The sequence below is a fragment of the Tachyglossus aculeatus genome, chromosome X4, assembly GCF_015852505.1.
Source record: "Tachyglossus aculeatus isolate mTacAcu1 chromosome X4, mTacAcu1.pri, whole genome shotgun sequence".
In the NCBI taxonomy this organism is placed as follows: Eukaryota; Metazoa; Chordata; class Mammalia; order Monotremata; family Tachyglossidae; genus Tachyglossus; species Tachyglossus aculeatus.
The window spans coordinates 49,662,061-49,686,791 of record NC_052098.1 but is presented as its reverse complement, the minus strand read 5'-3'; the positions used below and the strand labels follow the sequence as shown (position 1 = coordinate 49,686,791).

Below are 24,731 nucleotides of genomic sequence, written 5' to 3'. Positions count from 1 at the left end.
TGTATTAAGTGCTTGGGAGAGTCCACTACAACAGAGTTGGTAGAACTTAGGTAAGCTTTCTTCCTAGCTGAAGGAAGCCTTATGAAATCATTGTCTTTTCTGTCAATCAATCAGTGGTATTTACTGAGTGCTCACTGTGTGCAGAGCACTGAACTAAGCACATCAGAATTAGTAGACACATTCCCTCTGAATATTTATCAGTTCACACATCCCTCACCCTCCCAGATTTTGAGTATCCGCTCTTTCTTGCAACTCTACTGGAGTAACATGGCCTTAGGGATCAATTGTTGTTGATCTTTCTTCGGTGGGAAACTGCATTAATCATTTTAGAAGTTTGCCTCGAGAAATGGCTTGTTCAAATCTATTTTATCGCAGTGGAGGTAGAAAGAGACATAGTCAGCCCTGCTTTTTCAGAGAGCAATCCTGGCATTTTACACCCCCCAGCCCCAATCTGCCGTATTTTCTGTAAAAGAGTGAAGCTGTCAAACACGGAGAAGCTGCTTTAGGGGCTCAGCTCCCCCTGTGTCATTGAAAACCTTTCCAAATTTTCCCCTCTCCAGGCAGTCTTGCTCAGCAGTTCTCAAATTGGGCCTGAGACTGCAGTTGCCCCCTGGGAAATGGTTAATGAAAAAACCGCATGGTGTGGGAAGGCAGGGCTCTCTGTTCAGGCCAGCTGTTTGGAGTTCCATTCGTTCATTCAATCGTATTTATTGAGTGCTTATTGTATGTAGAGCACTGGACTGAGCGCTTGGAAAAGTACAGGCCTGGGGAGACATGACACCAGACCAGGGCAGGGAAGAGAAGATTGAAAGGCCAAAGTCTCCCTCTTTGAACACCCCCTTTTCCTCGTGCAGATGACTCTGCACTACATTGCGGTATTTGTTAAGCAAGAAGAAGCATGGCCTAGCAGATAGAGCATGAGTCTGGGAGTCAGAAGGACCTGGGTTCTAATCCCGGGTCTCCCACTTGTCTGCTGTGTGCCCTTGGGCTAGTCACTTCACTTTGCTGGGCCTCAGTTCCCTCATCTGGAAAATGGGGATTAAGGCTGTGAGCCCCACATGGGGCACGGACTGATTAGTTTGTATCTGTCGCAGCGCTTAATACAGTGCCTGGAACATACTAAGTGCTTAACAAATACCATAAATAATAATAATAATAATAATAACAACAAAAGCCTGAAATATTTTAAAATAATAATAATAAAAAGCCTGTTACCATTATGGTACCAAAAGGAACTCAGATGTAACCTTCAGGTGAATACTGCTCCAAGTGTGGAGCCCTGATGGCAGGGAACATGTCTGCTCTGTTGTACTATACTCTCCCAAGTGCTTTAGTACAGTGCTCTGCACAAAGTAAATGCTCAATAAATACCACTGATTGATTGAGCATTTACTGTGGGCAGAGAACTCTGAGAGAAAGGGATATGTGAGGAAGAGGTTTGTGATAAGGGGTAGGAATGACCTCAGATGAAACCTTGAGATTGCAGGGGTTCGGGGTTTTAGAAAAATTTGAAAACTGCCTTAGAACGTGAACATAAAAATACAGGCCATGGGAAGCAGCATGGCCTAGTGGAAAGAGCACGGACCTGGGTTCTAATCTCCGCTTTGCTCCTTATCTGCCGTGTGACCTTGGGCAAGTCACTTAACTTCTCTAGGCCTCAGTTGCCTCATCTGGAAAATGGGGATTAAGACTTTTGAGCCCCATGTGGGACAGGGACTGTGTCCAACCTGATAAGCTTATATCTACCCCAGGGGTCAGTAAAGTGCCTGGAACATAGTAAGTGCTTAACAAATGCCACTTTTTTTTAAAGCTCCTCAAGCATAAAGGTTTGTTTTATTTACGTTCTGTACAAGGCTTAGGTCTTGTGGGAATTCAAAAGCTGAACAGCAGCTCCTATAAGAGGCACCGAGGAAAGAGACAACCAAGCTATTCATCGTTTTAGATGAAAGAGTTTCATTGAGTTCCCTTTCCATGGCAAACTTGAGAATAAAGCAAGGATTTTTCTCCTGTTTATACCACCTAAGCCCTGCTATAAAAAGAAAAAAAAATCACTCCCTATGCCCCACTTAAGGTAGTTCACCACCATCCTGCAAACACAGATCTTATTGCCATGGCAACACTCAGTATGCCACTTTGCCGTTTAAAGCCCTTTGGCTTCGTTTTTGCCAGCGTTGTAATAAATGCTAAAGAACTGCACCTTAAGCTTCCAGTTCTGGAATACTGAAGAAATTCACAGTAGAACAGACAGACTTGGAGGAGCGACATATGTTCTTGTTCCTAACTCTGCCCATTCCAGTGCCCAGAACAGAGTCTCCAGTACAATCAATCTAGCCCCTATTAGCTTTCTCAGAGAGGCCCGCTTAAATCGAGACACCCTGACATTACTTTCCTGACTGGGGAAACCGGACAGGGACTGTCTTCTGTACAGAATCTACCAGAATGGTCGCTTGACAGATCTTTAAACATCAAGTCTATTCAGGAGCACATTTGCCTCACAGAAATGTAGATCTGCAGCAAATATCAACCTATTTAAAATCAATCTGTTCCCGTTCTCTCTCTCTCTCTGCTTTCACTTTGCCGGAATTAGAAGCGCAGATGGCACGCTCTTGCTAGTGGAAAGATTAGTTCCAAGGGAATCGGTATTGCTTCCCCAGTTTGCTCCTGCTCTGTCCTCTCTGGTGAAGCACGTCTGGGTTTCCGTTGCCGGCCATTTTCTGTGAGACTGCAAAAGCAAGATGGCCCACACTTGGTAAGGGATTCCCTCGACTTATTAGAAAAGCAAGAAACTCTGGAGGATAAAACCAAAGCATCGGACAGAGGTCCGATTTTCAACCGGAGGCCGTTTGCAAACGTAACTTCTTAATTTCGTAACACTTAACTTCTCTGTGTCTCAATTACCCCATCTGTAAAGTGGGGATTGAGACTGTGAGCCCTGTGTGGGAAAACCTGATGACCTTGTATCTACCCCAGTGTTTAGAATAGTGCTTGGCACATAGTAAGCGCTTAACAAATACCATCAACATCATTTATTAACAGTTTCTTATATCTATTATCTCATGCTTACTATGGCACCTTTTGTCAATTTATATTGTCTCCACCATTAGATTGGAAATTATTTGAGGACAGAAATCACATCTCCTCAAAACTCTCCAGTGGCTACCAATCAATCTGCGCATCAGGCAGAAAATCCTCACCCTCAGCTTCAAGGCTCTCCATCACCTCGCCCCCTCCTACCTCACCTCCCTTCTCTCCTTCTACAGCCCAGCCCGCACCCTCCGCTCCTCTGCCGCTAATCTCCTCACTGTGCCTCATTCTCGCCTGTCCCGCCGTCGACCCCCGGCCCACGTCATCCCCCTGGACTGGAATGCCCTTCCTCCCAACATCCGCCAAGCTAGCTCTCTTCCTCCCTTCAAAGCCCTACTGAGAGCTCACCTCCTCCAGGAGGCCTTCCCAGACTGAGCCCCCTCCTTCCCATCCCCCCGCCTTACCTCCTTCCCCTCCCCACACCACCTGTATATATGTATATATGTTTGTACATATTTATTACTCTATTTTATTTGTACATATTTATTCTATTTATTTTATTTTGTTAATATGTTTTGCTCTCTGTCTCCCCCTTCTAAACTGTGAGCCCGCTGTTGGGTAGGGACCGTCTCTATATGTTGCCAACTTGTACTTCCCAAGCGCTTAGTACAGTGCTCTGCACACAGTAAGCGCTCAATAAATACGATTGAATGATTGAATGAATAAGGAAAAAGAGCAGTGGCCCCACAGTTCTCAAAAGATGATTTAAAAGCCCCTCTGGTATTCCCTGCTGGTTAGGTTCATATGTACATTTTAGCGGTGCCGGAAAGGACAGCTTAGCAATGCCCAGTATTCTATACGGGCCCAAGCAGCTGGGGTTGCACACCTTGACTCTGTCCTGCCTCAACAGATTTGTCCCTTCCTGCAAAAAAGAATCTGATGAGCAACAATTTATGCAGTGGCTGCACTAGGTTGCGTGGCTTCCCTGCTTGGTTCCAAAATAACAAGTCTGGCATTTAAATGCTTACTATGTGTCAGACACTGTACTGATCACTGGGGTGGATACAAGCAAATTGGGTTGGGCACAGTCCCTGTCCTACGTGGGACTCAAAAGGAACTGAACCCAGCCTTGCCTGAGGAACATTCCCAAGGTGGTTGTCTCGGCCAATAGGAGACATTTTCATGGGGGTCGGAAGGTCCATCCTCACTTCCCTCCAAAATGGTTTTTTTTTTTACAGTATTTAAGCACATACTCTGTTTCAGACACTGTACTAAGCTGTGGGGTAGATAGAAGCTAATCAGGTTGGACACAGTCCCTGTCCCACATAGAGCTCACAGTCTTAATCCCCATTTTACAGATGAGGGAACTGAGGCATAGAGAAGTGAAGTGGCTTGCCCAAGGTCACTCAGCAGAGAAGTGGCAGAGCCAGAATTAGGACCCAGATCCTTCTGACTCCCAGGCCCGGGCTCTATCCACTCGGCCACGCTGCTTCCAGTCACTATGGTTCCAGCAACGGGAATACTAGGAATTACGGGCCTCCTTGATCTAGAGGAAAGGCTTGTGAACCCAAGCCTGGTGGAATGGGCCATCATCATTACTCGGTGAATTTTGCAAGCTCTTTGGAGCAAAGAAATGTTTTCCTCCTCTGTTCCAGTAGCACAAATAAAGCCTGATACTGAAATGTTCCCATTTCCTGTGGTAGTTCCATCTCACTGAATGAGTGGTTTTTGGTAGCTTTGTTTAACAGGAACAACTTTACACACACACACATAAAAAAAACAAACCCCCAAACAAACAAAAAAACCCCATCGTCTGAATAAAGAGTATTTGCCAAAGTGCAGGGGGAGAAGAAAAGTTTGTAAAAGAACAGATGTAGGTGAAGGAGCTCAGACTGACTGTTCACTGAGAACTTGTGGGGAAAATGTGCCATCTACCATTGGAGACTGCCCTTAAACTTGCTATTGTGCTCGAATCCTGAAATCAGAAAGAAAGTAACACATTGAATTGTAAAGGCAGATGAGTCAGCAATGTAGTGCTTTCAGAGAAAAGCCATAGTTTTTCTGGGCTGGCTAAGTATGTTGGGAGTGTTTTGGTGGGAAGGTTGAAAAGGGGGGGAAAAAAGAAAAAAAGAGTTTCACTGATGCTTACTTAACCCTGGTCCTCTCATGCCTTTTTCTTCTGGGCTAATGACCTTTTAAAAGTCATACTGAGGAATCAAGTATACCCTAAAACCAAAGGTTGGTGATAATACTTCTCCAGCTTGCACTCTTCAGTCCTCCCAAGCTCACCTAACTGTAGCTCACTCTTGCCTCTCCCAACCCGCTGGGAGAGGCACCTAGGCACTAGGCACCCACCTAGTTCATGTGGTTCCCCCAGCCTGGAACCCCACAACCTTAAATCTGCCAGTCCTCTAAAAAAATTAAATTAAAAGAACACACCTCTTCCAAGAAGCCATCCCCAATCAACTCAACCCCACAGGTGCATCAGATCAACACCCACCCTCAACCCTTGTGCATACATGTAACTTCATGTGTTATTTATATTTTTATCTGGACAGTCAATTATTTGTTCAGCCACTTCATCCTGAAGCATTTTACCACTTCCAGCTCTAGATGTGTTATTCCTTCCATTAGATTGTAAACTCTTTGAGAGCAGGGAACTTGGGACTTACTCTGGCACTCTCCCCAGTGCTTTTTACAGTGCCTAGCACTCATTCAATAACTCTGATTGATCTATTTTCTTAACAGTATTCTTACAGTTTCTGCTGCTTCCAATCTTGTTGCCAGTTTACTTTAAATTCCCAGCATACAAAGCTGCACCTGTAGCTCCCACACATTTTTACAATAAACTTTGAGACCTGAGAGAAACTGATTTCTTTCTGATTATTTGTCGTTTGAGAGAGCCCTGAGGTTCCCTATGCAAACACGGAAGGTGTTTTCAATTAACGGACTTTCTGATCCCACCACGGTTGGTGAACAATTCCAATGCTGACAGACACAAAAATGGAAAGAGGAGGTGGAGAAGGAGGAGAATGAGGGATTTGGCACTGCATCTTTTGATGGCAGTATTATTTCCCCACTCCTTTTTCCTATCTTTTGCTTTCCGCCATTGGGTGGTTGCCAAGAACGTTTAAAGCTAAGGTAAGAACATTATGTTTTCTCTCCTCAAAATAGATGATAAACTTTCTTGCCCAAAAGGAGAGGGAAGATGGCTTCTGGAAACCCAATTCAATGCCATTTTTGGGATATTAGAAAATATCGCACCCAAGGAGGTGATAGCTATTTTCCTTTATTCTGAGCCGAATCAACAGAGAAGATTCTGAATGGCCCCGACATCCGCTTTCACGTATGCACCCCCTTTTCTCTTCTCCACTTGAAAAGAACAGGACACTTTTTTGTACTGAACATTTCCATTGTCTATGAAAATTCACAGCTTATTAAATTAGACTTCATTTCTAGTACATCAGCATGGGCTCTCTATGAATGGTTTTACAGGTTTCACAATGAGAACGAGCTACAATTTTAAGGCAATGTCAGAAGTGGATGGAACGTCACTTTAGTTACTCAGTTAATGACCTTGCTGAAGAGTATGTACAAAGTATATTTAGTACAAAATAGACATATTACATTTGTTGCTCTTACTTCTGAGGTTCCAGGACTCCAGATGAGTTGGAAACCTCTAACAGAGAAAAACTGCAACAGCTGAAGATCTCCTGGGCAGTTATTTTTCCTTCCCATTTTCAAGCCAAAAGCCAAAACAAGCCATAATACGTCAAACCTCACTAGGACTAAGTCTCAAAAATAGAGTGTACCTATGGTAATGGAAGCTAGTTTTGATTACATGTACCTGGTCTGCTAGAAACACCAGCCCTTCCAGTCATATTTTGCTGGTTGCTTCCTGACAACGCATCCTTTCCGAAAGCTGCCTATTAAATTCTGGGTGGTTTCTGTCTCTTGCCCAGAGCGGTGATCTTGCCCCCAGCCCCTCAAAGCTAATACTTCCCTACCAACAGACCGACAGTCCAATCGAATCCAACAGGAACCAGCACACAATCAGGAAAAACAAAATAACATTGCCTAGACCCCGACAAGGCCATTTCTATGAAAGGAACTACTGTTTCATGCTCTGTAAATGTTATTAAGGCCCATCACTAGATGTACATTCTACTATTCTATGAGAAACGCCTATTCAAATTCCTTTGATGGGATCTCTGATTCATACCAGGCCTTCTCTTTCACACTATAGCGATGCCAGCATGTTAAATTCAGGTCAAGGCTAACGCTGTCTTTCTAGCAGAGATGATCAAGGCAGTAAAAACTGGCCACAGATAGAAGTAAACAGTTGTGGGGGGAGAAGGGGAGGGGAACCCTATAACCAAGCTTTTTCTTTGGAAGTTTCCATGCAAATAACACAACTGCCAAGTGCAGAACCATAAATGATAGTTTAGAGAGTCAGTGGAAACTTTAAACCGTTTTATTATTACTATGCTTTAATTCAGAGGGAAGTTGACAATTAAATTATTCATTTTGACAAAGTAGTAAGTACTGATATAATAATACCACATGGGTACTTAGGTACTGCTCTCCAAGGACACGTTAAGGACGTTGACTCATTTGTCCTCACAACACCCCTGAGAGCTGGCGGGTATTATTAGCCCCATTTCACAGGTGGGAAAACTGAGGCCCCAAAGAGTTATGTGACTTGCCCCAAGGTCACAGAGACAGTCTGCTGCAACTAGAACATGAACCCGGTCTTTTGATTCCCATGCTCTATCCCCTAGAATACACTACTCTAAAAGCACAAAATAAAGTATTAATACTTCCTAGCCCAGTGCTCCACTGCCCAGGTTGAAGTTGGTTTTTAAGTACTACAAGTGCAGCAAATGACCCAGGAGGAGAGGAGCACAAAGAAAAAATAGCATAGAATGGGTTGGGCAGACACCTATTCTGCAGAGCAGAATGCGTGACTTTCGGAGGAGACGGTCTTCTTCCCTTCCTCCCTGTTTATTGGCTCCTAGGGCCTCAGGAAGAAGTAGGGGATGGGAATAAGTGGTAATGAGCGAAATGCTACCTCCCATCAGAGCCCCACTACATAATTAATATCAGATTTACTCTAAAAGACTCAGTTTCCACTGGGTGCTTTTGTTGAGCTTTGGAGGTATAAAAAGTTCAGCATCTGCAAAAAGAAAAAAAAATACAGGCAAATTAAATGGGTACAGAGCACCTGTGTGCGTGCGCAACAGAGAGAGAACACACTCAGGCTGTGCATGAGTTATCGGCTACTAAGAGATGTCAAAATATTCAGGTCTCACGGAAACAATTAGTCTGCACCAGCCTCCAGCTTGGGCTGGGAGCTTACTACTCCAGTTTTTCTGACAGCGGGGCCACCATTCAGTAAAGGGAAATGGAGGACCAGAGCTCCAGTTTGGGCTTTTTTTTTTAAAAAAAATGGTATTTGTTAAGTGCTTTATTATACACCAGGCACTGTACTTACACAAGCTAATCAGGTTGGACACAGTCCCTGTCCCGCAAGGGGTCCACAGTCTTAATCCCCATTTTCCAGATGAGGGAACTGAGGTCCAGAAGTGAAGCGACTTGCCCAAGGTCACACGGCAGACAAGAGGCGGAGCCGGGGTTATACCTCAGGTCTTTCTGACTTTCGGGTCCAGGCTCTATCCACTGATTGATTGATTGATTGGTCGATTGAAGGCCAGAAGTAAGAACTTGCAGAGCACGAGGCCCAATCCACTTGGGCTGAGGTGGGGGGAAAAAGAAGGACCAGACCCAGTGGATTGTTGCACAAGGCTCAAGAGTTACCATGAAACCACAAAGTGTTCATATATAGACTCAAGGGCCACCAACCTAAAGCCCAAGGTGTATCTGACACATTGGCTCACAGTCCAAATGGCACACCAGTCAGTCTGCCTACGTAAGCGCAATAAAGACCGGAGCATCTAAGATGTGTGTGTGTGTGTGTGCACACACACACACGTACACACTAACCTTGGAGTGCAGGAGCTGAGGCCTTCTGCTGCCGATAGGAAGCCATGATGCTGTTCGCAGTGGAATTAGGACCCAAGACCTACAAAAGTGAATCGTATTACCATTTAAAAAGCATCTTAAAACTTTCTATCATAGGTCTTTATTCCAAAGCCAAAGTTTCTAGTTTGTCACTACATTACTGGTGATCCAAAAACAAAAAAAAACACCCAAAACCAAAAAACAACCCCCCCCGCCCCCCAAAACCCAATCAACCCACCAACAAAACCAGTAATATACTCTTCCCCCTCAGAGGATATAAGCCTCTCTAAACTCAGGCTTCAGTGCTCAAGGTTGACCACCAGACTCTTGTTTCTGTCCAAAGTGGCATCGATGGGATTAAAGCTTTAGACCAAAATCCCAGGGCTTGGCTCAAGCCAAATTCCAGGAGTGCAGACCCTCTATTTTTTTTTATTTTATTTTATGGTATCTGTCAAGCACTTATTCTGTGCCAGGCACTGTACTAAGAATGGGATGGACCTGTCAGGGATCAGGGGAGGGGAGTCTCTGTGTTCATCTCAGGGGCCAGGCTGAGGGTCACCTGGGGAGCAAATTGGTCACCCCCCCTCCACCCCCCACATATCCCCAATTGCCCCCCTCCCCACTGTCAATGGGGCTCCAGGGGACCAAGATGAGTGAGGGAACGGAGCGCTGGAGAGATGCTATCGGGGTGCCTTCCCAAGGATGGCAGACCTAGGAAAACTGTCCTTGGTGCCCTTTAGTGACCTCTGACCCAGCCCCTGGGACGGTCACAGAGACACCCTGGACAGGCATCTGGAGGTGAGCGACTTGCGACAACTTACAGGCATGGCTGTACTGGGCTGCTGGGCTAGGGTCCAGATTTCTGGGAGGGATCTTTCCATCAACAGCAGAGTGTCTTCGAAGGTCTGCTGTAGCTCCCTGGCCTGCGTGTCATACTCAAAGAGAATGAGGACCTTTAAAAGGTGGTACACCTCATCTAGAAAGGAAAAGGGCACAGGGCCATTAGGAAGCAGGGCCAAGTCACCCGTAACCATCATGAAAGTATGACCAAATTCCAGCCAGCCCATAGCAGGAGAGAGGCTAGAGTTGGCTTTTTAGGAGCTGGGGCTGAAACACAGGAAAGACATAAAAATAGGGAGCAAGAAGATGTCAGAGTGAGAGAGAGAGAGAGAGAGAGAGAGAGATACACACACACACACACACACACACACACACGCAGAAAGAAAAGGACAGGGAGAGACAGACCCCTCCTGCCCCCAACTCAGTTAGTTCTTTGGTTATAATGCAATGGAAGAATTAGGGAACATTTTTCCCCACAGCACAAGTCTGTTCTAGGTAGAACAAGGCCCACGGGTTAACCCAAGTATATTCAGGGTACTAAGAAACACTTCTGCTAGGCTTTCCAGCCTCAATCAAAGCTTTACAGTACTGGACCGTATGGTTCTTTGTGTTTTTTCCAACTTTTCAAAATCTAATACAGTGAGATGGCAATGGTGGGGAGATTCTCCCATCAGGCGGGGTTCTTCAAGAACCCAACCCCTGCATCAGAGACGAATGGGGGGTGGCCCTTGCTTTCTCCACTGTCACCGCCCAGAGAGGGGCAAATAGGGTTCCTGCAGGCACCGAGGCAGGGCTTAGCAGAGCGAGTCCTGCTCCTACCATCTGGCCAACAGCAGTGGCCGTCCCTGTGGACACACTGCTGCCGCAAGGAACCTGGGCTTTTGGGGCGAGGGCTTGGTCTCAGCGGCTATGCCAGAAACCTCCAGAAAATGGTCACACCGGCCAGCTCCTTTCCAGCCCCTGCTCCTCCTCTTCCCCGCTGCTGCAGCTGTGCACAGAGGCTGCCGGGTCTGGGTAACCTCTCAGTCAGTCAATCATGTTCATTGAGCGCTGTGTGCAGAGCACTGTACTAAGCACTTGGGAGAATACAATATAACAGACATGGGTTTAAGTCCTCCCGCACGGTAGCTCCAATTTCAAAGTCACGTGCTTTGGCTGCATGCTAACAAGACTCCTACCTTTCAATTTTTCAATGCTCCGCACAACCTCCCTCAGGGCCTCCAGAAGGGCGAGATCCTCCAGTGGACTCCCCTCTTTCAGACTGTGCTTCTTGCGTTCTGCTTTGCGGCGATTCTTGACCGATCTCCTATGGGTAGATTTGAGAGTCACACTTTCAGCATGGAGACTTGCTCACAGCTGCACCCAAATTTTGATTCCTTCCCTCTAACACATCCCAACTGAATGGGATTTTTGAACAACAGGTGTACTTGAGGTGCTTTAAAAAAAAACTCAAAAAACTCCCAAATAACTGCATTCCTTCTAAGAGCCCAAATTTGCTATTGGAACACTTATATGGGTCTAAATTACAAGAAAAGAACATTTCAATCAACTGGTGATATTTACAGCATGCAAGTGACTCTGTTAAATTTGCTGTATTGTATCCTCCCAAGCGCTTAGTACAGGGGTCTGCACACAGTAAACGCTCAAATAAAACTTCCTTAGGCCATGTCTGCTTGGGACAGATCTTTTGCAATTCGTTCTGATCGCCACGTCTTTGGAAGTAGCGGTGGTTGTAATTGTATTTAGTGAGCACCTACTGAAGCTCAATGCTTTCTACTGAGTACTTGGGAAAAGTACAACAGAAGCCAAAGACACATTCCCTGTCTGCAAAGAACCTACATTCTAAGGGGGATGACAGACATATGGGAAGTACAAGGATCAACTAGGAAGTAGAATAAGTGTGCCTCAAAACCTCGAAGGTTCTTTGTTACCTACTTGTCTGCTGTGTAACCTTAGGCAAGTCACAACCTCTGTATGCCCCAGTTCCCTCATCTGTAAAATGGGGATTACGACTGTGAGACCTCTGTGGGAAGGAGACTGCGTCCGACCTGATTACCTTGTATCTACCTCACTGCTTAGAACAGTGCTTGGCACATAGTGAGTACTTAATACCATAATTAATCTGTCTGGGCCTCAGATGCCTCATCTGTAAAATGGGGATTAAAACTGTGAGCCACAAGAGGGACATGGACTGGGTCCAATCTGAGTCGCTTGTATCTACACTAGTGTTTAGTACAGTGCCTGGCACATAGTTTGTACTTACTAACTACAATGAAAAACGGAACAAAAACAACTACAATGAAAAACAACAAAAATTGGTTTGATAATTAAAAAAAAATCCCACAGCTGAGTTCAAAAAGAAACCTCTGTGAACCCTTTATTAATCACTAGATTGTAAATTCCTTGAAGGCAGGCATTGTGCCTATTACACCTCTACTGTACTCTCCCAAGCGCTTAGTACAGTGCTCTGCACTCAGTAGGTGCTCAATACATACCATTAACGATGATGAAGTCTCTTTTCAATGAGTACTACTAGTTATCCAGGTCAAAAAAGCAAGGGGGAAAAATAATATACTATCACTTGAGGCCTAAAATCAAGAGAGTCCTAAAAGGTCATGGGACCTATTGCCATAGATTCTCTGGAAAGAGAGGAAAACTGCGATGGTGTTAATGATTAGATTTACATTTTAACAGCCTTAGGGCCAGCGGGGTGAATTCAACAAAACCTGTGATTCACAGCCCTCCTGGAGTCACACAAATGTGGCAAATTATCTTTTTTAAATAGGCACTTAAGTGCCATGCACCCTGAGGGTGCCCAATAATTATTAATGGAACTCGCTAGAATATGTACGGTTAAAAAGCTGATTATGCACAATATGAGCAGTAAGAAAGTTTTAGGTCTCCAGGCTCATATGCTGAAAGTTGGCAGGAAAAATTTACTGTAGCACATTATCCCAATTTTCTTAAGCACCCTCTCAGTGGTATTTATTGAGCGCCTGTGGTGTGCAAAAATCACTGTACTAAGTGCTTGGGAGAGTCCAGTATGATATAGTTAGTAGTCACATTCCCTGCCCACAAAAATCAGTCTCTCTGCACTTTCTGGGGGGAAACAAGAAGAGAAACACATACGCAGATATCCTGGAGTTACTGTGTGAATATTTGCCACTCATATCACTGCCGCTCATGACACTGCTGGTTTCAGAGAAGAGATCTGACTCTTGGCCATTTGGCACCTCTTCATCTGAAAAACAGATCAGGGTAACCAGAACTATAGTCAGCTTCAGAAGCCGCATGCTCGTTTCAGGAGTTTTTCTTTCAAATGCAGTTTGAATTCAGCTGGGAAAGCTACCAGGAATAAAGGACTAATGTCTCAAAAAACAGATAAACAAATGAACAAGCAAAAAAACCCCCACCCGCCAAGTAGCCATACTTTCCCAAATCATGGCTAAGGTCCCTGGTGTTGGTTGGGAGAGATGATGAACATGTGCCCCTAGTTGCCAGCAAGCATGGGATCTCATTAACCCAACTTTGACTTCCAACTACTAATTGCCATTTATACACGGTGGGTGGGCCCAAGGCTGAAATAAAGCTAATGCATTCAAGCGTACTGAACACTAACTAAAGTTATTTCTCTCCACCAGCCCAGTTCTAGTTCTGGCTTCCAGATCATTGGCAGTCTGCTCAGTTACTTTCAGTGATTCCCCTCAGATCCTTTACCTGGGCTGAGTGCCCGCCTATAAACATTTTTAAACAGCATTTTAAAAAGGTCATGTCTATCCCCCTACCCTGGGGAAGTCAGAGCGCTGCCTCGAAGTTTCCAATACCATTAAAAAAGCAAAACAAAACAAATCTTTTCAGGAGGCATAGGGAGCTGGGTGAACAGGAAGTAGAGAAGCATCATGGCCTACTGGATAGAGCACGGGCCTGGGACTCAAAAGGACCTAGGTTCTAATCCCAGCTCTGCCACCTGTCTGTTAGGTGACCTTGGGCAAGTCACATCACTTCTCCGTGCCTCAGTTCCCTCATCTGTAAAACGAGGATGAAGACTGTGAGCACTGTGGGACAGAGATTGTGTCCAACCCAATTATCCTGTACCTACCCCAGCACTTAGAACAGTGCCTGGCACATAGTAAGTGCTCAACAAATACCATTATTATCATTAGAGGGTCAGCCCCTACCCCTTCTATTAGACATCCTCCAGTGGCCCATAGAGGTGGTGGGTGGAAAGAAGAGAGTCTAGAAACTCTGTCCCTGGAACATGTTTCGCAATGAAAATGCAATGCGGATTTTTTGGCTCCAACATTTCTCCTTGTGTTAAAAGCCTCCCTTCTATCACAAAGTGGGTAGACTGAACAGTGCTTTGCACATAGGAAGCGCTTAAATACCATCATTATTATTATTATTATTAGACTTGTTCACAGACTCACCTAGCAGCCCCTGTTGTGCTTGTTCTTTCAGTTCTCGGACCACCAGCAAGCGCTTCTTATGGCGAGTGAATACGGTTTTTTGAGAATCCATAAACAGTAGATGATTTCTTTGGGCTGCGTGGTAGAAAGGAACATCATTTTGAAGAACATCATTTTTGTACGGCAAAGAGGTGACTTAAAAAAAAAAGTAAACCAGGAAGGGTTTGGATGGGGGAAAAAAGGGTCACCAGACTCTTAAGAGCTTTCCAACTACTCCCACAATCCCACCCTTTGTCCCACAACTCCACCAGAAGAGCGAGAGAACAGACTCTTGGCACCTGTTTCCAAAGGGTCTCCTGAGCCAGGGGCTTATCCTAAATAGCTCAGAATCTTAAATAACAAACTATCTAGCTGGACATACATACTCATCTATGGGAAAAGCCAAGAACTAGGCGAGCACGCTTTGGAGACTTAAAAGAGTTTACGTACATTCAAGGAATTATCATTCCCTGTGGAGCAGCATTTGATGCTGCTGACAAGTTTGCACTGAGATACGAATACTGGCACTTGTGTGTGGGAAATAAATGAGATCACCCATCGGTCTATAATGACTGCCCCGCATTTGGTTTTTACAATATTATTCCGCCACCCCACAACCTTAAAAATTGTCTACTGAAATCACAACCAGAAATATGCGACTCAAAAGCTTTTGTTCCGCAAGTCATAGGCATAAGGAGAACAAAAGGAGAAGCAGGTTTGGAGCAGGTAGGGAAGGCCACTTCATCAGGCACCGGCAATAAGAAGATGCCACAAAAGGGCAAAATGTTGCAAACAACCTGATATACAATTTCCCAAGAAGAAAGTGAAATGATTTACTTGAGCATGGAGCTTTTCTACGTGGGCAGATCTCAGAGGGTAAGGCTCCTCATCGGTTGGCAAGCCCAAGTCATCAGTGCTTGATTTGAATCTCAGGATCATTATGGGCAGGGAAGGTATCTCCCAACTCAGTTATACTATACTCTCCCAAGCGCTCGGTACAGTGCTCTGCACACAGTAAGCGCTCAATAAATTCCACCGATGGGTGGATCAGGATTAATTGAGCAAACAAACCACCCAAAAAAGTATTGTACCAAAACATAAGGCCTTTTTCCTCCAGAAAAAGAAGAACCCAAATCTCCCTAGATCTTATTCTTAGGATTTGATCATTTAAGCCCCATTTGTCAAAGGAACAGCCAAACTCCTTAGACTTCAACCTTAGGAAAAAAAAAAAGGAGGCTGCAGATAACCTGGGTTCACAGCGCTCACCTAGGGTAACCCTGCATGCTTTTCAGAATCTTGGGATCAGGGATGATGGATACAAATGGCTTGTCTGACCTCCTGTAGCCAGGGATTCTGTCCTGCTAGTGTTGACCCTAGGTGAACCCACTGACATGTCTCCCCACCAACACCACAAGGTCCTCTAAGATGTACTAAGATAGGAAATGAAATGTTCCCCATTTAAAACCTTCTTGTATTTTACAGATCAACATGTCCTATAATCTGACTAAAAGAAAGAGCACACTCTATGGAGACCATAAAGCTCTTTGAGCAGGGTTTTAACTGGTTTTGACCCTGGATTTCTGCAACACTGCTTTGGAGAGCCACTTCCCCACTTCATTTTTTTTTTTAAACTGGGCCACAGGAGAACTGTAGTCTCTCCCTTTCTTCTTCCTCTCAGCTGACTGGTTTGGAGGGCAAGAACCTACAAGGCCCAGAATGAAGAAGTAAAAACCACCTGGAGGCAAACAGCAAGCTTCATCAGTAAACAGTACCTCCATCAAAGAAACCCCCCAGCTCTCTGAAGGAACCCAGAAAATAGACTACCTTCCTCCCCGAAGAGAGCAAACACGAAAGTGGTCATCCTAAGGGGCCAGGGCTGAGTTCTTTAACTGGTACCCCGCAGAGCAGCACTAATGGTATGAGGTGGTGGAAAAAGCAAAGTCCTCTAGTTCAATCTCAGGGCTCTCACTTGCAATAGTACCCTGGCTACGATGCTAAATTAGCCACCCGGAATCTGGTCCAAAGCCCCTGGGGAAAGAAACATGCCTGATTCTGTGACCCAGAGGGCGGCATATTGTCACTGGAACGCTAACGCCGATGGTGATGAGGAGGCTCACGGGACCCAAGTTTTCCTACTGGGTCAGGAGGAAAAGGACCAGTCACAAGCCAGCATAGGGGCCGTAGGCAGCGGGCGTGTGTTCCTCGCCATGCAAGAACACGGCCTTGCCGGAGCACCAGCCGGGAGCAGATGAGGTAACATTCGTTCCCCACTGGTAGTCGAGCCTTCAGAGCAGTCACTCCTTTTTTGTTCCTATCCTGCAGCCCCTCAACCTGGCTAGAGAGAGCCGGGCGGGGAGGGAACGGGACGGTGTGAGCGGCTGCTGCTTCAGAGAGTCGGTCAGTTTCCGCTTGCCCGTTTCTAACAGGGCAAGGGAGAGCTCAGAAGAGAAGGATTTGCATCCCTGCCCACAACTCAGGAGGGTGACTGCCGGCCCCTCGGACCAAAGAGGAGGGCTCGGCCTCACCGAAGGCCCACCGTCGCTACTCCAACGAAACCATCTGAAGCACAAGAGTACCCTTAACCAAAAATGAGACACTCACCTTCTAAGATGGAAGGTTTTAGGTTGGTCTCTAAAATGTCAAGTCTGTTGTATTTGTAAATCTGGGGGGAAAAGAAAACCTAACAGTAAGAACAGTAATAATATTAAGAGTGCTCCTCCTATGATGAATAAACTATTCTGGGGGAAGAGAACTTAACTCTTTGGAGGCACCAAGTGCCCTGAAAATCACGTTGGGAAGATGAGTTATTAACTCTCCAGAGGATCAGATATAACAAGAGGCAAGAAAGTCAATTCCAGCACAAATGACTCATTTTCGGAGCAAGAGCACATACATTCCAGACCGAGACTGGCTTCCCTTCAACGTTTACAATGTCAATCGGGGAAACCTTTTTGCACGAAGGATCCTTAGCTTCTTAAGGACTCACTGGAAAGACCTATTAGGGCCCAGTCTTGAGAAAGTGGACGACATCATATTTCCCTGTTTTCAGGAGGAGATCATTGTTAACTGTTTGAGCCCATGAATACCCCGCTTCTGGGAATTGCTGGAATGGGGGTGATATCGCCTTTGCGCCACCCAAAGTCCATTACACATGGAGCACTTTGGAAATGCCCTTACCAGTCTGAGGGCTTCTTCCCAGGAAGTTCCTTCTAACAGCAAAAGGATGGCCTCTTCATAGTCCTACAAGAGGAGGAAGGGAAGGGGAAGAAATGGGCACAGTTCTGGTTTACGTAGGATCCTTCAATGTTTTACAGATTTGGCAAAGCGTAACAAAAATGAAATGAGAAGAGAATTAGGCTAGGGGGAAGAGAGACTTTCCTTTGAAATTTGCAAAAATGGCAGGACCTGAAGGCAGATCCACTGTAAATTACTTCATGCTTGTCAATAGGCAAGACCAGCCTCTTACAAAAAAAAATTCCAGAGTTATTGCAATTTAAGTTATTTTAAAGGTTGAAATCGTCTACACTGTTAATAACAATATTAAGTACTTTACTGTATGCCAGCACTGTGCTAAGCACTGGAGTAGAAGCTGCAAGATAATCAGATAGGGCACAGTCCCTGTCCCACACAGGGCCACATTCAAGGAGGTAGTTGAGAGCAGGGATGATCTCATCCCCATTTTACAGATGAGGAAACAGATCAAGAGAGGTCAAGTGACTTGCCCAAGGCCACAGAGCAGGCCGGTAGCAGAGCGGGGCCTAGGACACAGTCCCGGTCCCTCGGCCTTTCCACTAGGCCACACTGCCTCCCACTTATAGGCCTAAAGTTCTTCATATTTGATGGCCCTCCCGGCAGGGGGCTGAGAGGTCTTGCATGTGGTCCTAATCAGTACCATTTGAGAACGTGGGGTATAATTTTCCTTCTGTGTTATTTAGGTTCTTTCAAACCCAATACAAAAAAATAAGAGTAAGAACTGGGTAAATGAGCAAAGTGAATATTAAGTAATGATCGTCACAATTTAGGACTTTACATTAGATACGGAGGGAGGGTTTGGGAAGGCAGATTCAGGAAGACTGGCAAAGGGGACTCCATCGGACCAAGTATCAAATCCAGGTGGGTCTCTCAAAACTTCAAAGATTGAAAAGCCCGGATCTACTTCCTAACATGAAGTAACAGGAAGAGCTTTGGATTTAGAAGTTCAGGAAAACTAGGCTCTGGCCCTCTGCCTGCCATTACTTCTCACATGGGGCTTAATTGCTTGGTGTATCACAGTCTCTCCCCATCAGTACAATGGGGGTGATAATAACTTCCCCTACCACCCTCACAGGGCTCTCAATGGACAATAAATTAAGTGAAAGCCCTTCAAACCCTTTGGAAGAAATCCCAGATATACACATCTAAAATATGATCAGCAGTTGTATTAATCCCAGTAACACCTTGAAGTCACTAAAAAGATAAGCAAAAAGTTGGGTACATAGATTGCCATATTTTCCTTGAGAGCGTGGGGCAGGTCAAATACCTCTCATTATCCTCAAAGCTACTATTTCTAAGCCTGGTTATCATCCTTCTGGGTCTAGGTTCTCTATTATGATTGGGGGGTGTGGTTATGTGGAGACTGGACTGGGGGAAGGATTTAAAAAGTTCCCAAGTGTCAACCCAATCAGATTTAGTATGTTACAAGCAAGTGCTCAACTCATTCCCTGAGGAGAAAGAGCTGGTTTATAATGGCACCTCTGAATTTATTTACACGTTCCCCCCTCCCTTAGCCCTCATGTACATATGTCCACTTTACTTTTTGACCTCTCTAATTTACAGAGTCAGAGGGCTTAAATTCTAATCCCGGCTCTGCCACTTGTCTGCTGTGTGACCTTGGGCAAGTCACTTCACTTCTCTGGGCCTCGGTTCCCTCATCTGCAAAATGGGGATTCAATGCCTGCTGTCCATCCTACTTAGATTCTGAGCCCCATGTGGGAACCTGATGATCTTGTATCTATCCCAGTGCTTAGTAGTGCTTAATGCAAAGTAAGCGCTTAACAATTATGTTTGTCTCCCCCTTTGGAGTGCAAACTCCCTGTCGGCCGGGAATGTGTCCCTTTGTTATTCTGACCTTCCCAAGCACCAGTATGGTGCACCAAATGGGTGCTCTAGAAATGCTACTACTACTGCTGGCTGAATATCTTACTTATCTTACCCGATAATAAAGTAAACCCTCACAACTTTGAGCTACACTGACTGGAGATTCATAATAATTTAGACGGAAATTTGAATGAAGCGTAAAGTATTAAACTATTACAAAAATCAGCCAGAGAAAATGGCTGCCATAGGAAAGGAAGCAAAGCAGGGTCGGGGAGAAGAGATGAAGTAGAAAGAAGGGTAGGCTAGGAGGTGGAGAGGAGAGGGCAGAACATTAGCCTGGTGTTTTTAAACTTCAAATCAGCCCTTTTAACTCCCTGACTCTCCTTTGTTGAGGATGGGGGGGGAATAGGTATGGGTAAGGATCTGGGTTCTGTTTGCTGTGTGATCTTGGGTAAGTCACTTCACTTCTCTGTGCCTCAGTTCCCTCATCTGGAAAATGAGGATTAGGACTATGAGCCCCATGTGGGACATGGACTATGTCCAACCTGATTAGCTTGCATCTACCCCAGGGCTTATAACGGTGCCTGGCATATAGTACGTGCTTAACAAACATCATAAAAAATGGGTAGGAGAATGAGCAAGAGGAAAGAGTTCAGCAGAAAACTAAAAAAAGACCAAAATCCCTCACCACCCTTCTTGCCCGGCATGCCCCTTTGCCCAGTATTCCCTTCCCTTGTCCCATGCCAGAGCTAGGAGAGAAAAAGACAGCTTTTCTCTGCCTATCAGCTACCCTCTTCCAGTTAGCCACCATCTCTTTTCTCCAGTGCCCCTTTTTTCCATCCCAGGATGATAGCTAATCATTATAATACTCATTGGGGCATTTGTTCAGTGCTCACCAGGGGTCAAGCACTGTCCTAAGCTCTGGGGTAGATACAAGTTAATCAGGATAGACAGAGTCCCTGGCCCACATGGGGCTCACAGGCTAAGCAGGCGGGAGAACAGGTACTGAATCTCTAGTTTACAGTTGAGGAAACTGAAATACAGAGAAGTGAAGTGACTTGGCCAAGATCCTACAGCAAGCAAGTGGCAAAGCCAAGATTAGAACCCAGGTTCTCTGACTTCCAGGCCTGGGCTTTTTCCACTAGGCCACGCTGCTTCCCTAGGGTCAACATCAAACTGATAAACCTTCCAAATGTTGCTCTGTATATCCATATGTTCAGTATGAAAAAGGATGGGCATATGGTGGAAAAACCACAATTTTCCAAAATTCTACAATTTAAAACTTGTATTCCCTCTAATCCGAATTAGCACTGTGTTACTGCAGTCCTATGGCAGATGAAGGTACATATATTTTTCTCCCCTTCTGAAGAGGGGAGCTGCTAAGAGAAGCAAAAAAGGATACGAGGAGAATTTTTTTTTTTTTTTTTACCTGGGCATACTGTTCCAAAATTACAGCGGCTTCGCTGTATTTCCTCTGCTCAACTAGCTTGCCTGCAAAGCAAAAGAGAATTAAGCACTGAAGAATAGCTGCTTTGTATAGGACACTAAACATTCCGGAAACATTAAGACGGTAGCAAACGCATTCATTTCTTAATTCTAAATGACCAGTTTTTTGAAGGTGCCCAATGTGGAAAAACATAATTCCCTACTTTAAATATTCTGAAGTGACAGATAGCTCTTAAGGCTTAATGATGAACACACTTCTCTTTAAGAAAAACAACGTCAAGTTCTTCACAGTGCACCACACCACAAAGAGATGAGGTAATACACAATACTATATCGAGTACTCAATTGGAACAGAACAAAATTACAGAATTATCTGCTAATAGGCACATACTTGAATTCACTTATGTGCCTTAGTACGGTACTTCCAAATTTAAACAATAAAAGCCAAAATGGTTACGCACAGTTCAGAGTAGCAATAACTCGGGGATTGGATGGTTTTCTTTTTGGCCTGTGCCAAGAAGCAAAAAAGAGAAGCCAAAACAGTGTTGGAAATCAATTCTATAACCCTGCCTTTTATTTAGATTGCTCTTACATCTACAAGCCATATCTGGTTATAGATTTATGGAAAAAAACAGGGGCCAAAAGTCTCCATAGAGGAAAGGAAAAGCAATTGGACTAGGGAAACCAAGAACTGATCCTCAAAAGGATAAATGAAACACTTTCCAAAAAGAAGGAAAAAGGCAGTCAAATGTATAGCCGTTTGACGTTTTTTAATGGTAATTGTTAAGCACTTACTTGCGCGTCAAACACTTTTCTAAGCACTGGGGTAGGTACAGGTTAAGTAGGACACAGTCTCGCATGGGGCTCGGACTTTACGTGGGGGGGGACCAGTTACTGAATCCCCATTTTAAAGTTGAGGAAACTGAGGCACAGAGAAGTGAAGGGACTTGCCCAAGTGGTGGAGCCGGGATCAGACCCCAAGTCCTCCAACTCCAAGTCCTATGCTCTTTCCACTAGGCCAGTCTGCTTCCCGTTGTTCATGCAATGGTAACTACTGTCACCTCAGTGCCATGGAATTCAGATAAACCTCTCTCCAGCTATGCCTCATCCTGATAGTGGGTATGAAGGAAAAGAATGCCTGCCTCTCAAGAACTTGCAGGCTCGGGGGTGACAGTCATTTGGCTCTGAACTCACTGGGTGCCCTGAATTAGGGTCTGAGGCTCGATAGCCATGTCTGGAAAAAAAAAAATCTCCCCTCAGACTTTTAGCCAAAGGGTTTCAAAGGATGGAAGGAAATGGGCTTTTCCAGGAACAGGTAGGGGGTTTCACTGATCGCTTGGAAACCGGAAGACTCCTCAAACACACATATCGATGACCAGTGGGGTAAAAGGTGGGTGAAACGAGGTTCATTTTATGAGGAGTCGGACACCGGCGGTTTCCTCTGTCACTCTGTAACCAAGACCCTTTAGAAGAAACGGTACTGCAACAGAAATTCTTACCTGTCAAAGTCCTGCCCAGGCCAGCCAGCTGGTCTCTTGTGTAACTAAGCTGGGCAGCCATACAGAAGGCTTGCTGCCAGCTGCCACTTGTCAAAAAAGCCTCCAGAGCCTTCTCATATGCACCACAGCGGGCAAAAACCAGCCCTGCTTGTTCAAAGAGATTTTTCTGCTTCAACTGTTCTCCATAAACACCACTGATATCCTATAAAGATTAAAGGTAACAAGACCATGTGCTTGTTCAACAGTGAATCAAGAAATCCTGCATCAATGTGGGCTAGCTTGATACTCCCCCATCAGTTAGCTACTTAGAAAAGCTAAGCAACAACTGCATCCAACTTGATTATCTCGTGTCGACCCCAGCACTTAGTACAGTGCTCGGCACACAGTAGGTTGCTGAACAAATGCCGCAACAACAATTTGGTCAAGCGTGATACCCTAAGGTTCAGGATGGAGTTGGGCCCCACTTCCAAAGAGGACAAGGCAAGATACAATGGACCCAACTGGTTCCAATCAATCGATGCTATTTACTGAGCGTTTTCAGTGTGCAGAGCACTGAACAAAGCGCTTGAGAGCGAATAATAGAACAGAGTTAGTAAACCCGTTCCCGGCCCACAGGGAGCTTACAGTCTAGAGATTCCACAAGAAACTTACTCTTCATACCACTTCACTCACCTTGTACTCCTGAGAACTAGACGGATACAACTTCAGAGCTTCATTATATAAGTTTTTGTCCTTTACCAAGTTTAAAAATTCTGAGAAATACTCTGGCCCTGTGGGAAAATAATTTGCCAGAGTGAAATCCACTTTGCCTTAATTGGCTCACCTACCTAGTGTTTTTTCTCAAAATACACATGTGCATTCTCCATATATCTTTACTGAAAATTCATCTTTTTAGTGAACAAGTGACAAAATTAAATGAGCCTCAAGTACCCTCTTTGAACATAAGAAACTTTTCTCTGACACACATAAAACACCATAAACTGGCCTGACTTTGTAATATGTCATTAAGCTCTATTACACAAAAGCAGCCATAGTTTAATATGCTGTTCCACACTCAGGACACCATTCATTAATTGCTTGATTGAACAGAATCAATAATCTAGCACACAAAATAGCTTGGGGAGATATCAGGGTAATTAAAATAATCTAGGCTTTCTTTCCACACTTACCACATTTGCTTAGGTGGCCAACAGCTTTCTCATATCTTTTCAAGTACTTATCTATAGTGTAACGTTGATAGTTAATCTCCATTTTCTTAAGTGTATTTAAAAATGGGAGATACTCTTTGGGGTCCTGAAAAATAAGACAAGAATGTGTCAGTAAATTCCCTTGAAGGTCAATCTATTTCATTAGAATCAGTTTTGCTAAATGCTAGTGAATTTTCTCCATTACTGATTTTTCACCTAAAGCAATATTCCACAATTCTTAATTAAAATGTGACCCTATTTTGAAAGTTATGAAGAAAATAAAAATGTCTTGAAGGAGATAGTCATGGACCACTTCTACACATACAGTAATTTTCTGACATGCTTTACTCCCCTTATTTTCAATTAACAGGTGGTGGAATACAGTTGAAAATGTTCAGTTCCTGGTGACCATGACATAAATTCACACTATAGGGAATCAATCAGTTAATATACAAAGGATGTCTCTTATGCACTTGAAAATAGAGCTATTGGTGTTGGATGTATTTATGTTCAATATCTGACACCACCACAAGAATGTTAGGGTCAATACATGCATGAATTGCTTTTAATATTTTTTTCCCCCAGGAGAATGATGACACACACAACTCTGAGCAGCCTAGGGGAAAGTGCACAGGCCTCGGTTTTCTCACCTGCAAAATGGGGACAAAACAGATTGTGAGCCTTGTTGTAGGACAAGGACGGTGTCCGAATATGATCATCATGGACTGGTGCTCAGTCCTTAATAAATGCTATAATTAAGTCCCCAAAGGATAGATAAATAAATTACAGGAACCACATTAAGTTACGTAGGCTCTGCATAGCAGTAGGTGAAAGTATGTGTGGCTTCTTCTGTGGCAAAAATGATGATACTTTGTCTATTTTTTAAGACATTTTCTTCTGAAGAGCTCAAAGTTCGGAAATTGGTAAGTTAAATTTCTGGGTTTTAATCTTCTGGGTCTTCCACTTACGTTTACTTGTCCCCTTTCAAAAAAAAATTCCCCAAATAAATGGATAACTCACACATGCTTAAGTCATGAAATAGATGACCATTTAAGATCAATGAGATCTGGGACCCAAACTAGACATCTCCTTTGACTCTCTCTACTCAGGGGGTTGTGGAACTTGAGGCATGAGTGTGTAACATATTAAAAGCAGCCCCTGTATTGGAGGACTGTCAGTTTGCCAATGTGGCT

At 44.5% G+C, this 24,731-nt stretch overlaps 1 protein-coding gene across 1 annotated transcript in view; it reads right to left on the bottom strand.

Annotated features, from left to right (window-relative positions):
• Positions 1-7,482: 7,482 nt before the first annotated feature.
• ELP1 (elongator acetyltransferase complex subunit 1) overlaps positions 7,483-24,731 on the bottom strand; it is a 55,966-nt gene continuing 38,717 nt past the window's right edge. The window contains exons 26-37 of the mRNA XM_038769598.1: positions 23,521-23,644; positions 23,024-23,121; positions 22,352-22,553; positions 20,836-20,897; positions 17,508-17,570; positions 16,932-16,992; positions 14,313-14,426; positions 13,015-13,126; positions 11,064-11,191; positions 9,867-10,021; positions 9,028-9,106; positions 7,483-8,200 (exon numbers count right to left, since the gene is read on the bottom strand). Coding sequence (XP_038625526.1) covers positions 8,133-8,200; positions 9,028-9,106; positions 9,867-10,021; positions 11,064-11,191; positions 13,015-13,126; positions 14,313-14,426; positions 16,932-16,992; positions 17,508-17,570; positions 20,836-20,897; positions 22,352-22,553; positions 23,024-23,121; positions 23,521-23,644 — 1,266 coding nt within the window. The 3' untranslated portion in view covers positions 7,483-8,132. The remainder of the gene's footprint in view (positions 8,201-9,027; positions 9,107-9,866; positions 10,022-11,063; positions 11,192-13,014; positions 13,127-14,312; positions 14,427-16,931; positions 16,993-17,507; positions 17,571-20,835; positions 20,898-22,351; positions 22,554-23,023; positions 23,122-23,520; positions 23,645-24,731) is intronic.